The sequence below is a fragment of the Geotrypetes seraphini genome, chromosome 2, assembly GCF_902459505.1.
Source record: "Geotrypetes seraphini chromosome 2, aGeoSer1.1, whole genome shotgun sequence".
In the NCBI taxonomy this organism is placed as follows: Eukaryota; Metazoa; Chordata; class Amphibia; order Gymnophiona; family Dermophiidae; genus Geotrypetes; species Geotrypetes seraphini.
In genome coordinates this window covers 466,341,157-466,357,156 of record NC_047085.1, presented here as the reverse complement: position 1 = coordinate 466,357,156, position 16,000 = coordinate 466,341,157, and the positions used below count along the sequence as shown (strand labels likewise).

Below are 16,000 nucleotides of genomic sequence, written 5' to 3'. Positions count from 1 at the left end.
CGCCATGGGAACGGACAGCTGGGCACGATGAACCACTGGTCTGACCCAGCAATGGCAATTCTTATGTTCTTATGTGCAAACTGTCTTCAGTTTCAAACCCTCATGAAGGAAGTAAAGGAACTGAGAGAGGAAGTGGAAAGACTGAGAAGCATCCATGAGAATGAGAGGGACATCGATTAAACGGTTCATGAGGTGTCAAAGATTTCCAGCAGTGGGGAAGAAGAGGCTGTGCTGAGGGAAGACAGCTGAACTCTGATTATGCAACCCTGCAAGATTGGTATTGTGACTCCACCGGCCCTTGAACTGAAGAACCAGTATGCTGCCCTGGAAGAGGAGGAAATGAGAGCATCTCAGGGAGAGGAAAGACCAAAGCTTGACATCCCAAAAATTCCTGGATCTGTGACCACTAAGAGGTATAAGGTAGTGGTGGTTGGCGATTCCCTTCTGAGGGGTACAGAAGCGTTCTTTTGCAGACCAGACATGACGTCCCAGGAGATATGATGTCTACCTGGTGCTAAAATCCAAGATGTTACAGAGAGAATGCCAAGACTCATCAAGCCTGATGACAATTATACAATGCTGCTCATCCACATTGGCACTAATGATACTATGAGGTACCCCTGTGAACGTATCAAAAGTGGCTTTGTGGCTCTGGGAGAGAAGGTGAAGCAGTCAGGAATACAGATGGTATTCTCGTCCATCCTCTCAGTTGAGGGTAAGGGACAGATCAGAGAAGCACACATCCTGGAGATGAATGCATGGCTACATGAATGATGTTGTCGAGAACAATTTGGCTTCATAGACATGGGATGATTTTCCAAGGGTTGCAGAGCAAGGATGGTATACATCTATCAAAGAAAGGAAGAAGTATCTTCGGCAGCAGGCTGGCTAATCTACTGAAGAGGGATTTAAACTAGAAGTGATGGGGAAGAGTGATCATAGCCCCCGGGTGAGTACAAGTCCTCAGGTAAGTAAATCACTGAATATCTGGAATAGAAAAGGGGGAATGTCTGGAAAGCAGTATATACTAATGCTCAAAGTATGGGAAACAAGATTCTGGATCTAGAAGCTGTAATGGAATATAATGAATTAGATATAGTGGCGATTAAGGAGACGAGGTTCACGAAGAACAACAACTGGGATGTAGTTATACAGGGCTATAATCTGTTCAGGAAAGACAGGGAAGAAAGAAAAGGAGGAGGAGCAACATTATATGTTAAAGTTCATATTAAAGCTACACAATTGCAAGATCTGCAGGGCAGGGAAGAGGCACTTTGGAAAGAAGGAATTGTAAATATTTTTACATTGGTGTGACATACAGGCCTCCTTCACAGACAGAAGAAGTGGACAAATTTAATAGTAGGCATTCAGAATATGTCTAAAAAAAGGGGGAAGTTTTCCTAATAGGTGATTTTAACATGCCGGATGATGGGGTATCCCTATTGCGGAGTCTTCTAGAAGTAGGGAGACCTTGGATTCTATACAAGAAGAGCTGTTCTAGCAGTTGGTAATGGAATCCACATGGGATGAAGTCTTACTGGACTTAGTGCTTATAAATGGGGAAAGTGTTTCTGATGTTCTGGTGATCTGGCATCCAGTGATCACTGCATGGTACGGTTTAATATTAAGATGGGTATAGAGAGAGCTCATTCAAAAGCAAAGGGTCTAGACTTAAAAAAAAAACTAACTTTGTTTGGATGGGGGTTTACATCAAAGAATTGTTGTCTGGGTAGGAAAGTCTGGAAGGAGAGGAAATATGGTGGGCAAAACTGAAAGGGGCGATTATAAGGGCGACAAACCTTTTTGTGAGGCAAGTAAGTAAAAGTAAGAGGAAAAAAGGCCACTTCGGTTCTAAAAAGTAGTAGCTGAGAAGGTAAAGAATAAGAGGCTAGCTTTCAAACCTACAAAAAATCGCAGAAAGAGGAAGACAGGTAAAAATATCTGGAAAAGTTAAAAGAAGCTGGTCAAGTAGTCAGGTATGGAAATTGATGAAATTTCTGTCCCTGTGCAACTCTACATCAAACGTCAAGTCCATAGATCTTAGCCAGGTAAGTCAATACTTGTAGTAGAAGCACTGAGTATGATATAAAAATGTCACAGGTTGCAGAAATCATGTATTTTTCGCAGTCCTTCCCTCTAGCTACTGACCTAATTTCTTTGGCCTTCTCCCCAGGGACAGAGTCAGCAAACCCCATTACACTGTTCACTGTGTTCTTCGTAGAATCCTATCAGCTCTTCATGGGCATGCACTTGTAGTATGAGATCACAGCATTCTAAAAAAAAGTTTCTCTCAACAGAATCCATTCCTGGACATTTCTCAGAGTTTTTTTTAAAAATGCAGACAGCTCCAATCATCCTACTGTGCAAGTGACTCTGTCCTCCCTGTTTCCAGGATAACTAGTAGAGGATACTCTCGATAGCATTCCCCCAGCTGAGAGAAAGGCTGTGGAAGCCAAGCACTTTCTGCAAATGGCAATAAGAGAAATAAAACCACCTTTCAAGTAAGAAAAAGCAGTTTCAACAGCTGCAGCATACAAACACATATTCACAGTATCATCGTAATTACAGGAATGCACCTTTCAAACAGTCTTCCCTTCTCATCTCCTCTTCCCATCAAAGACACAAAAAGAACACAGATATAATTACACACACAGTAATTTCCAGACACACATACATACCATACATGCACTGACACAAAAATGTATGTACATAGCTACAAATGACTAGACATATCAGCCCACAAAGAAATACATACACACTTGAAGATAAACACAAGACTGAGGTGCATATATATACACAGATATGCCTGTGCATACACATGCACATGTGCATATGCAGAGGGGTCAGAAAAACTTCCATAAATCTGCATGCTTTCCCCACTTGAATAAATTTAATATAATATGAGGATATTAACTCCACAAATGCAAATTTAGAAAACTATGAATAACTTGGTGAATGAAAACTATTACACTTTAATGTGAAAATTATTTCTTTCGCATTTATTGAAGAAATTAAGTTCATAGAAATAACCTGCTCACTCCTTACCATACAGAGACTCCTTGCTGGCAGTATCATTGTCAATAAGGGCAGAGGCCACCCATACTATTCCAAAAATAAGAAGTGCCAGAAGAATCAGCATAACAAGCGTTTCCAAAATACGAGCTTTGATTCCCTAAAAAATACAATGAAGAAGTGGGAAATTAACAATTGAAATCTGAGATCTTCCTCCTCTTTCTTTTTTTTTTTTATTTGAATTTAAATTATTTTATACTTTGAATGATTTGCTACCAACATACTTGAGTTTTCCAAGTGTGCTTGATTGTTTGTACATATTTTGAATGAGCTTTTTTTGTGGTTATCTAAAAGACATAGCAAAGAACTTGGTCTGGCTTCTAATGAATCTTTTTACAAAAAAAGCCCACCTAAGTATTTTAGTGTAGACAGCACGCTACTATCATAGAGCATCTGAAACAGAAAAAAAAAAAAATCTTTTAAAACTATCTTAGGTTTATTCTTTGGAAACAAATAGATATGATCCACTGTTCAAAATGACCATTCTTTTCTTAAAACCATGGAGAAATGTTTTAAGATATTCATACTTCGACGTTAAATTTAAATTCAACAATCTCAGTCCAAAAAAGAAAACATTTCATAGAATTGGGTTTTGCAACATTTGTTTTAAGATGGATTATGCTTCTTCTGAATACTTTTAGCAGAGAATATAAATTAGCAAATTGTATTTAAGATTTCAATCAAGAGAATGCAAGGATATGTATGGCAAATTGCCCAAAAACTGTAGTCTTGCCAAGATCAAACCCTGCACAACTACACCACCAATCTATGTCAAACAAACTTTTTCCTGTTGAATTACTTTGACAGTCTGGAGAGCCCTCAAGTGTGCAGCTATAGTATTGCTCAGATTTTAGCAGATTGCATACTGCTGAAGGATACATGTACAGAAAGCTATAAATATCTAAGAAAAGAATCCCTATGTATAATAGGTACCTATAATAGACAGTAACCTTTGGTGCTTATTTTATTATTAATAATAAGTTATTTGAAAGTACAAAAAATCTATTTTCACAGGTGTTTTCACACCACACATACTATTGCTGATCAATGGAATTAAATATGTGCATTTCTGCCACTTAGGCACTATCAGCTCAGAAAAGACATAAACTGAATGGAGATGAATGATAAACCAGAAGATGGGTGACAGTACTAAGGAAGTGGTGCTATTTCAGTGTTTATTCAATATATGAGATATTCAAAAAGTTCCAGGACTGATTTTATAAAAATGTATTAAAGAATCTTACAACTTATTCCATTGGGTGCACTTCAAAGTATTCCCGTTCCTACATATACACTTTTCCCAACGTCTTTTCCACTTCTGGAACAGTCCTTAAACGAATCTTCAAGAATCGCCAAAAGTCGCTGCGTCAAATTTTGCTTTATGTCTTCAATGGTGTTGAATCACTTTCCTTTCAGCCTGGATTTAAGTTTAGGATACAAGAAGTCGTCAGCAAGGGCCAATACCCCTTTGAGATAAAAATGTAAAATAGATGTATGAGGTCTTTATAAAAAGTTCCAGGACGGTTTGAATTGCACGGCAACGGGATGTTCTTTTGAGATGTACTAGGCGGCGTTGAGTAGCTTGAAATCTCACGAGTAACCTTCTTTTTCTGTTTGTTGATATCTGTTTTTGTCTCCGAGCTACAGCAGCTTTTGATAAAGTGTGTTTTCGTGATCAGCTATTTTAATTCATATGTGACCTCAATGAGTAGTGCTGAATCCTCTCCTGGTCAGGGTGTTCAACAGTACGGAGGAGCAATCTAAACTACCACAATCCTGGAGACAGGCTGCGGTCATTCTTTTGCCTAAACCAGGAAAGGACCCTAAATTCTGTGGGTCCTATCACCCACTCTTTACTGAGTGTTGATTATAAGATCTATACTAAAATTCTGGCAGCTAGACTTCAAAAATTACTACCGGCTATTGAGCATCCTAACCAGACGGGGTTTATAGTGGGCAAAACTACTTTTGATAATATAAGGCGAGCGTTACACTTGATTGAGATAGAACCAATGAAGGGATATGCTAAATATGCGCTATCTCTTGATGCAGAGAAGGCCTTTGATAGGGTTCAGTGGTTGTTTATGTTAGCGGTGTTATGCCACATTGGCTTCTCGGGGCCCCCTTCTGCATTGGATTCAGACTCTTTATATTCATCCCTTAGCTTCTTTACAAATCAACGGTCAGTATACTGCATCTTTTGACCCCTGAGGCAGACAAGAGCCCCTGAGGCAGACAAGAGCCGAAACACTGTCAGAACACTTGTTCAGAATTTATGCAATAAAGTACAAGTTTTATTCCAGTTCTGAAGGCAGTTTCACCAGTTTTCTCTTATCAGCTCTAGTTTTTGAGATACAGAACATGTGCCATATACCACTCTTCACTCTGCTCATCCATTAAAAAAAAAAAAATCTGGAAATTTTAATGTAGTGTTTAATATCTTTTAAGCATGAAGGAAACATTAAAAATTAGAAGACAAGTGTAACATAGTAAATGATGGCAGATAAAATTTAATTTAATTTAATTCTTATATACTGCTAATAACTGTGAGGTTTCTAAGCGGTTTACAAAAATGATGCATTAAAAGATACAATAAATAAAAATAAATAAGATAGGTACTTGGAAATTCCTGATCGGTCCATCCAGTCTGCCCTTTAGTTATACCCATTACAAATACATGATTAAATTAACTTGTCACTTCTTTGATATTTCTGGGTCATAGACTGTAAAGTCCACCTGCTATTGTCCTAGGTTCCAAATGTTGAAGTTGCCATCCAAGCTCACTCCAGCTTATCCAACCAAACTGTTTGCAGGATATCCACCATTAAGAAGTATTTCGACGAAACTTCCTTTCATTTACTGGTACAGTCTTCTATCTTAAGCATTCTCGATTATTGTAACATTATATATCTAGGTGCCTACAAGAAAATTTTCAAAAAATTGAGAGTGATTCAGAATACTGCCATTCACCTCATTTTTGGTTAAAAAAAATGGGAGCATATCACTCCTTTTTATATGAAACTCCATTGGTTGCCGATAGAGTCGAAAATTCTGTTCAAATTTTCTTGTATTTGTTATAAATCAGTTTCGGGTTTGTTACCAGGTTATCTTGTGTCTCATTTTTCTTTGAGTCACGCCAAAAAGACCACAAGAGTGCACTTGTTTTCATATCCCTCCATAAAATCCTGTCATTATAAGAAGTTCCTTGAGAGAACCCTCTCATTTCAAGTCGCTAAACTGAATGTATGGCTTGGAAAAATTATGTTAGAGGTCTCTTCTAGAGAGTTGCGCAGGGACAGAAATCCCACCCATCCCTGCCCGTATCCTCACCGTCCCCACCTGTCCCCGCCAGGATACTCTCCGTCCCCACCCGTCCCCATCAGGATCTTCTCCGTCCCCACCCATCCCCGCAAGGAATTACCTCCATCCCCGCTTGTCCCCATAAAATGCAGAAACTACTTGTGACAAGATCATCAATTCCACAGTTTCTTTTGTGTTTGCGCTGCTGTTTTCCTTGTGGAATCTCTTTGGTGGAACCCTTTTTTTGTTTTCTGTTCAGGTAATTAACTTATAAACCCCCTCTTTTACTAAGGCTGATGTGTCCATTATGTTATATGTACGAACTCTGCTTCCTTAGCCTTCCATCCCCATGGGAGTCCCACTGGCTAGATGGGGGTCCCCGTGGGAGTCCTGTAGGCCAGAGGGGGGTCCCCGTGGGAGTCCTATGGGTTAGGGGGGATTCCCACGGGACCTGTGGGACTCCCGCGATCCCCGTTCCCGAGCAGACCTCTAGTCTCTTCCTATCTTGATTTTAGAAAATTGTTAAAGACTCAACTCTTTGCTAGGCTGGTACCTTAATGCATTCTGCTTCATTTTTTCAATCAAGTTCCTTATATTCAACTTGATGTATTTTATCTGTTCTATGTATTACTTCTTTCCATGCCATGCCGGTATTTTCTGCATTAATTTGTAAATGCTTTCTGTCTTTATCTGTTTTTAAGTCCATTATTCTAATTTGTATTTTATCTGTATCCCATGTATTAACATAGAAACATAGAAGATGACGGCAGATAAGGGCCATAGCCCATCAGGTCTGCCCACTCTACTGACCCACCCCCAAGTCTACTATCCTAGGTTCACCTTGTTGTGAACTACCTAGAACTTTTTCAGTATGGCGGTATATAAGAATAAAATTATTATTATTATCATCATCATTATTATTATAAAGTCTGGCCAGTACCATCCTCATGTTCCAAGTTAGTAGAGTTTCCATTAATGCCCTCCCCAGCCCAATCCTACACCAAATCATCACATATGGGACACACACCATGCAAGTCTGTCCAGTACTGACCTTAGCTCTTTAATTTACATTCTTCGTTTTCTAATTAGAGATACTCTATGTTTATACCACGCTTTTTTGAAAATCTACTTATTTCATACCAAAAAACAAGTTTATGATATAAACGTCCAGTCATTCGACACACAAGAAGCTCCTTTTGTAAGACTTCTGAGAGCGGGATCTGCCAGGACAATCCCACAAAGATTCCAACAACAGTCTGCCATCATGTGTGCATCCCATCTTCTTTAGTATCTGGCTTTCATTGTTTTTGTCTTGGTGAAATATTTCACCTTGCTCTTCGCTTAAGTCACTAAGGTTCTCTGGAAAGTGATCTGTGAATGTTCAGATAATAGACTATGGCCTAGATGCACAAAAGTCTGTCGGTATTACCAACTGGATTGCTGTTGGTGAATCGGAAGTGCAAATCATTTGCATGCAAACCAACCAATTAAATCACTCAGTGAGCAACTGTGCAAAGCCCTAACAGCAGTGACAGGAAAGCAGCCTCCTGTCATTGCTGTTAGGACTTCTGATTAGAGAATGACACGGTGAAAAAATTGGTCCCCGTCACCGCCCCGTCCCCGTCTCACCATCCCCGTCACCGCCCCGTCCCCGTTTCACCATCCCCGTCACCGCCCCGTCCCCGTCTCACCATCCTCTTCACCGCCCCGTCACCGCCACTGCCACCCCATTCACCGCCCCGTCACCGCCACTGCAATCCCATTCACTTTTCTTTATTTACGTATAAAGGAAACATTCTTTAAAACTTTAAAACTTAGTTAAATATTAGTTAATAACTATACAAAAACAAAACACGCAGAGAAAAAATTAATTAATATAAATTCCCTGACTTCCCTGCACTGTCCCCCCTTGAAGGTCTGTCCCCATCCTGAAAGCCTGATGCCCCCCCCCCCCCCGACGTCCGATACATCCCTCCCCCCGAAGGACCGCCGACTCCCCAACAATATCGGGCCAGGAGGGAGCCCAAATCCTCCTGGCCACGGCGACCCCCTAACCCCACCCCGCACTACATTACGGGCAGGAGGGATCCCAGGCCCTCCTGCCCTCGACGCAAACCCCCCTCCCCCCCAACGACCGCCCCCCCAGCTTCAAAATGATGCCTGAAGTTACCTTGGGGGTTCTGAGCACTATTAATTTTAATTTATTACAGCACTCCAGAAATATTTTTCTAATTGTTTTAACTTGGAAAAGCGAACCAGGATTGTCTTAATGAAAGGCTTATGTTCTGCACTGCAGCCCTCCTGCCCTCGACGCAAACCCCCCCCCCCCCAACGACCGCCCCCCCCCAGCCGACCCGCGACCCCCCTGGCGACCCCCACGACCCCCCCACCCCCCTTCCCCGTACCTTTGGTAGTTGGCCGGACAGACGGGAGCCAAAACCGCCTGTCCGGCAGGCAGCCAACGAAGGAATGAGGCCGGATTGGCCCATCCATCCTAAAGCTCCGCCTACTGGTGGGGCCTAAGGCGCGTGGGCCAATCAGAATAGGCCCTGGAGCCTTAGGTCCCACCTGGGGGCGCGGCCTAAGGCACATGGTCGGGTTGGGCCCATGTGCCTCAGGCCGCGCCCCCAGGTGGGACCTAAGGCTCCAGGGCCTATTCTGATTGGCCCACGCGCCTTAGGCCCCACCAGTAGGCGGAGCTTTAGGATGGATGGGCCAATCCGGCCTCATTCCTTCGTTGGCTGCCTGCCGGACAGGCGGGTTTGGCTCCCGTCTGTCCGGCCAACTACCAAAGGTACGGGGAAGGGGGGTGGGGGGGTCGTGGGGGTCGCCAAGGGGGTCGCGGGTCGGCTGGGGGGGCGGTCGGAGGTTCTTGGGGGGGGCGGTCGTTGGGGGGGAGGGGGGTTTGCGTCGAGGGCAGGAGGGCCTGGGATCCCTCCTGCCCGTAATGTAGTGTGGGGTGGGGTTAGGGGGTCGCCGTGGCCAGGAGGGTTTGGGCTCCCTTCTGGCCCGATATTGTCGGGAAGTCGGCGGTCCTTCGGGGTGGGGGTGCGGGTGGTCCTGCCGGGGGGGGGATGTATCGGACGTCGGGGAGTCGGCCGGGCAAGAGGGCTTGGGCTCCCTCTTGCTCCGATCGCGGGTGCGGGTGGGAGCGCGTGCGAGCGGTCGTTCGGGGTGGGGGTGCGAGCGGTCCTGCTGGGGGGGTGAATCGGGCGTCGGGCGGTAAATAGCGGTTCCTAGAAGGGGGTACATTGGCCCGCGGGGACAAACCTGTTCACCGTTTCCGCGGTCGGTGAATGGCCTTGTCCCCGTCACCGCAGCGAATGCTAGTTTTCTTCCCCGTTTTCGGCGGTGACCCGCGGCTTAAATGCGGTGGCCGCGGGTAAACCGTCACCGTGTCATTCTCTACTTCTGATTTTGGTTTTTTTTAAATGGCAGATGTGCTGTGTTAAACACAACCTGTCCCATTTAAAAAAAAGCCTCTACACCATACCCTCCCACCCTGCGCCAGCACCTCGAGCCACCGTTCACCTGTGCTGACCTGCCGCAAAATGGCAGGTGGGATGCCCACTCCATCCTGCCATGAAGGAGCCCACTCCCTCCCCCCCCATTCCCCTAAAAAGGCAGGAGGGATGACCACTCCCTCCTGCCACAAAGGTGCTCACTCCCCCCCCCAAAAAAAAAGGCAGGAGGGATGCCCACTTCCTCCTGCCATGAAGGTGTCCACTCCCCCTTGTTCTGTACCTCAAAAGTTGGGAGCAGGAAGTACTAAAAAACAACTCCTGCTCCTCCTCCTCCCTCAACGACACTGGGCCTTAGGCAAATCCCTGGTGCATCATGGATGAATGGGGAGGGGCCTAAGGCCTTGATTGACTCAGACACCTCAGGCCTCCCATTTGTTTTGACCAATCAGGGACTTCCTTAGGCTCCTTCCTAAGGAAGAACTGATTGGCTGAGGTGCCTGAACCAATCAGAGCCTTATGTCCCTCCCCATGCATCACATGATGCATCGGGGAGCCCAGTGTCATCGAGGAAGGAGCCTAAGGAAATACTTGATTAGCCATTTATTTTGGCTAATCAGGGACTTTCATAGGCTCCTTCCTAAGGAAGTCCCTAATTGTCTCATACACCAATTAGGAGTGGCCTGCGGCATCTGAGCCAATCAGGGCCCTCCCCGTATATCACATGATGCACCGGGAAGGGACCTGAGGCCCAGTGTACTCGTCAAGGTAGGAAAAGCAGGAGGTATTTTCAGTACCTCCTGCTCCCAACTTTTAAGGTACGGAGCAGGGGACCTGGAGGAGTGGAAAGGGGAGAGGGGCATAGAAAGAAGGCAGATACCATATGGAAGGGGGAGAGGGCAGACAGTGGATGGAAGAGGTAGATGCAGGATTGAAGAGACAGATAGGGCAGACGCTGGAAGGGAGTGAAAAGAAGATGAAAGCAGAAACCAGAGACAAAAGTCTGCCCTTTGGGGAGGGGGTCTTTCTTTCTTTCTGCCTTAGGCCTTTCTCTTACCATCATTCTGAGGCGCATCAGACCTCTCCCCCCACCCCCATCCCCCCGGTCATCCTCCCCACTCTCCCAGTCCCTCTGTCCAAATTTAAGAGCCCACTGTGTCCCACGAGTCAAAACGTTTGCCCACCCCTGGCATATTCTCTACTAATTGTATGTAGTTGTCTGCCTTCTTGTTGCCAAGAAAGTTTTTCACAATAAGAACAAATGAAGATCAGGCACATGATTCGATTTCATTCATTGATGCTATGAAAAATGGGTTATTAATAAGTTATCTGATCTGTGGACCATCGAAAATTTCTGCCTTCGGTTTTTCCATGGTAAGTCCAGGTAACATATGCGCTATGTATTCAATGCATGAACCGTCTTTATTCAAAGCCTTTATAGATTGTATCATCAGGCTTAGCTTGGTGGTGGCAGTATGATTCTCTCTCGTGCTACCAAAGGTTCATTGATTACATTTTGTCCTCCAACCACCATATAGTCCTTCATATATTCTGCAGAAGAGATCTTTTAAATAGCAGTAAAAAAAATATATATATATATAAATTCAACCATATCTAAGAACTAGAGATGATACAGTCTGAATCAGCGCCCCAAATAACCCCAACAGGTCAAAAAACCCAAGGTACCAAGAAAGCACAGCTACTTACCGTAACAGGTGTTATCTGGAGACAGCAGGCAGATATTCTCACATATGGGGTGGCGTCATCCACGGAGCCCGGTATGGACAGTCTGAAAAGTGAACTGTCACTTTAAAAAACTTCTCAAACGCTCACAACTATCTGATCGTGCATGTGCGACTTCCTGAAGAAGCTCGCGGTACCTCAGTTCCATAAGCAAGCTAAGAAGCCAACCGGGGAGGTGGGAGGGATGTGAAAATATCTGCCTGCTGTCTCTGTAAGTAACTGTGCTTTATCCTAGGACAAGCAGGCAGCATATTCTCACATACAGGACTCTCTAGCTTACTGCAATGAGATGGAGGGAGAATTGGCTGTTTAAGAGAATAAATTTTTTAACACTGCTTGGCCGAAGTGACCATCTCATCTGGAATAAGATTCCAGGCAGTAGAGAGAGGTGAATGTGTGAACTGAGGACCAAGTAGCTGCTTTGCAGATTTTATCAATGGGGGTAGAACACAAAAATGCAACTGAAGTTGCCATAGCTTGTACCTTGTTTGTTGTTACACGACCCCCAAACTGTAGCCCAGCCTGAGCATAGCAGAAGGTAATACAGGCTGCAAGCCATGTGGAAATAGTTATCTTGGTTAGTGGGCGGCCCAATCTGTTGAGATCAAAGGAGATGAACAGTTGAGGAGAGGTTCTGTGAGACTGTCCTTTGTAAGTAATAAGCCAAGGCCCGTTTGCAGTCCAAGGTCTGAAGCGCTGTTTCTCCCGGGTAAGAATGAGGCTTTGGAAAGAACACTGGAAGCACAATCGATTTAGATGAAATTCTGTAACTACTTTAAGCTAGAATTTTGGATGAGTGCAGAGGACTACCTTATCAAGGTGGAAAACCATAAAGAGTGGGTCCGACACCAAGACTTGAAGTTCATTCACTCGATGTGCAGAATTGACGAAGATTAAAAATATCATTTTCCAAGTGAGATATTTAAGATGAGCAGAAGACATTGGTTCAAATGGAGGCTTCATCAATCTAGTGAGAAAAACATTAAGATCCCAAACCATAGACGGCAGCTTGAGAGGTGGTTTGTATTGAAAAGTCCTTTTATAAACCTAGAGACAAGAGGGTGCTCAGCCAGAGATTTATTGTTGACCAGTATATGGAAACCACTGAGAGCACTCAGATGGACTCTGATTGAAGTGGTTTTAAGATCTGAGTTGGATAAGTGAAGTAGATAGTCCAACACAGATGATATAGGAGAGGATGTAACTTCAAGATGTTGAGGATCACACCATGTGAAAAAACGTGTCCACGTCTGTTGGTAGCACTGCTGTGTAGAAGGTTTTCTGGATGCATTTAAAATGACTAATAGGATCAGAAAGATCAATGACTGAGGTCAAGCAGAGCAGTACCAAGCTGTCAGGTGTAACAACTGTAGGTTGGGATGTAAAAGAGACCCTTGACTCTGTGTGAGAAGAGACAGAAAAATCTGCAAAGGTACTGGATCCTTGACCATGAACTGAAGTAGAAGGGAGACCCACAGTTGCCTGGGCCATTGAGGAGCTATAAGGATCACAGTGGCAGACCAGTGTTTTGAGAATGAGAGGAATTGGTGGGAATGCATAGAGGAACTTGACCAACCAATCCAGAAGAAAAACATCTGCCTCCAGATGATGATGATGATGATGATGATGATGATGAGAGTATTGCCTGGAACAGAATTGATACAGTTTGTGATTGTTGGGGGAACGCAAATAGGTCTATCTGAGATGTGTCGTTCTCCCCCCCTCCCCCCACTGAGAGAATATCTGATGTATGATCCTGGAGTGAAGTGTCCACTCGTGTGGCTGAAGAAATCTGCCGAGTTTGTCAGCAAGAGAATTTTGTGCTCCCTGAACACAGACAGTTTTTAGGAATATGTTTTGAGCGACTGCCCAGTTCCAAATCTTTTCAGCCTCCTGACAATCAGCCTCCTTGCCTGTTGATGTAACACATCAATACTTGATTGTCGGTGAGAACCAGGAGGACATGATTGGATATACTGTGTTGAAAAGTCTTCAGAGCATTCCCAATCGCTCTGAGTTCCAAGAGGTTTATGTGAGCTTTTTTTTCTTGAGCAGACCAGTGACCCTGTGTCGCAAGACCATTTAGATGAGCTCCCCAAGCATACATGGACGAGTCTGTGGTCAGAACTTTTTGATGAGGTATTCAGAACAGCAACCCTTTCGAAAGATTTGAGAAATTCATCCACTCCTGCAGAGATTGACAAAGTGATGATGTGACTATAATCTTCTGAGAGAAGGGATCGAGAGCTTGTCACCATTGGGATTGCCAGAGTCCACTGAACTGTTCTGAGATGAAGTCTGGCAAAGGGGGTAACATGGACTGTGGATGTCATGTGGCCTAAAAGTCTCATCATTTGTCTGGCTGAGACATACGGAAGATGGTAGACTTGATGACAAAGCTGAAGCAGATTGTCCTGTCGTTGTTGAGACAGGAGTGCTCTGAGCTGTATGGTGTCTAAGAGAGCTCCTATGAACTGAAGAGTCTGAGAGGTCTGAAGTTGAGATTTCAGAAAGTTGACTTCAAACCCCAAATGTTGAAGGAACAGGATGGTTGACTATGTTGCTGAATGAACCCCTTGAGGGGAGGCATCTTATGAGCCAATCGTTCCGATAGGGGAAAAGGGGAAAACTTGAAATCCCTGATTCCTTAAATCTGATGCTACTACCTACAAGGAATTTGGTGAACATTCTTGGAGAAAAGGCCAAGCTGAAGGGCAGAACTTTGTATTGAAAGTGCTGATAGGCAATTTAAAATCGCAGAAATTTTCTGTGAGCCAGATGAATCAGTATATCTGTATACGCTTCTTTTATATCTAGAAAGCATAGCTAATCGTTTTGATCTAACAGAGGATACAGAGTTCCTAGGGATAACATTCAAAACTGGAGGAACTTGAGCTCTCTCCAAGTTTTCTGCAAACATCTGAAAACCTGGCTTTTCTCAAAAAATGTAAGTCTCCCTCCAACTTAGGAATCAAGGAAACTCTTATATCTTGGCATTCCAAGTCCTCTAAATTTTCTTCACACTTTTACCTCTAACCCTCTGTTGTAGTTCCTTCCTATTTCTCCTACTGTAAACCGCGTCGAGCTCTACGAACGTGGAGATGATGCGGTATACAAACCTAAGGATTAGATTAGATTAGGAAGCATACAGGAGGCTGAAAGAAGGGAAGAAATATTGGATGCCTAGCCAGAAGAAGAAAGTGTAACCAGAGACTCATGAAATCACCAGACAACAAAGGTAGTAAATATGATTTTATTTTCAATTTTAGTAAAATGGGAGGGGGTATATTTGTCTATTTTTGTATGGTTGTTACTGAGGTGATATTGCATAGAGTCATCTGCCTTGACCTCTTTGAAAAACAAACAAACCAGAATATAAATGATAATTAACATTTTCTCTGCGTACAGTGTGCTTTGTGTTTTGTTTTTTTTTATTTTATTGTTGGTAGATCATTTTGACTTGGTCATTTTAAAAGTAGCTCGCAAGCCCAAAATGTGTGGGCACCGCTGGTCAAAATGATACTTCTTCGCTCTGCGGAAAATAAAGAACTGAGGTACCGCAAGCCTCTTCGAGCAGGAAGGCAGTCGCGAGCACTTCAAAAGTTTTTTTAAAGTGACAGTTTACTTTTCAGACTGTCCATACTGGGCTCCATAGATGACATCACCCCATATGTGAGAATATGCTGCCCGATTGTCCTAGGATAAAAAAATGTTTTTGTTGGCCTGTGATTATTGAGAAAGTAACCCTGCACTGATAATACTTTCAATCAAAGCAAAGGAAAAGAAAAGAGATGTCCTATTCAACCAAAATGTAACCTTTATTATGAGTGAAGTCTAGTTTTAATCTGAATTGGCATATCTAAATTTATTCACAACAATATAAGTTCTATGGCAGGTATAAATTAGAATGCCTAAGTGCAATATGTAAAGTATTATTTAAGTTGTGGGCATACATTATAGAGACATCTATACCCCTCCCATATGGACACCCCCTGGAAGTTACCTGCACATAGCACATGTATGTGCTTAAATTGCAATTCTCTGTGCAGTTACATACACAAGAGTACACATAACTGCATGTGCCTTTCACATATTATTGTTCAACTTAATTCCTGCATCATAGTTAAAGCAGGTCATAAATACTTTGAAATAAAGGTATAAATTTCAAAATTCTAAGTAAGATTTCAATCAATTTTTACATAAAAGAATAAGTTTACAGCAGCATCTTTTCTAAGACATACTCACTATTCCCCCCCCCCCCCCACTTTACAAATTTTAATTCTTGCGGATAAAGACAAATTCCATTAAAGTACACAGGGGCATTCATGAAGCAAAAATGTGAATGAGCTGCATACATAAAACTAACAATAAATTGATGTGTTTCTATGGTGATGCACATCTGAACAGGATTTGGCTAGGGCATC

General features: G+C 43.3%; 1 protein-coding gene across 4 annotated transcripts in view; it reads right to left on the bottom strand.

The window, feature by feature from the left end:
- LMBR1 (limb development membrane protein 1) overlaps positions 1-16,000 on the bottom strand; it is a 219,069-nt gene that overhangs the window by 126,940 nt on the left and 76,129 nt on the right. For 3 of the 4 annotated variants that reach the window (XM_033931610.1, XM_033931609.1, XM_033931611.1), the window contains one exon: positions 3,046-3,172. In XM_033931610.1, coding sequence (XP_033787501.1) covers positions 3,046-3,172 — 127 coding nt within the window. Of the gene's footprint in view, positions 1-3,045; positions 3,173-4,316; positions 4,426-16,000 lie in introns of those variants that run through there. The other variant, XM_033931612.1, reaches the window with a different exon arrangement.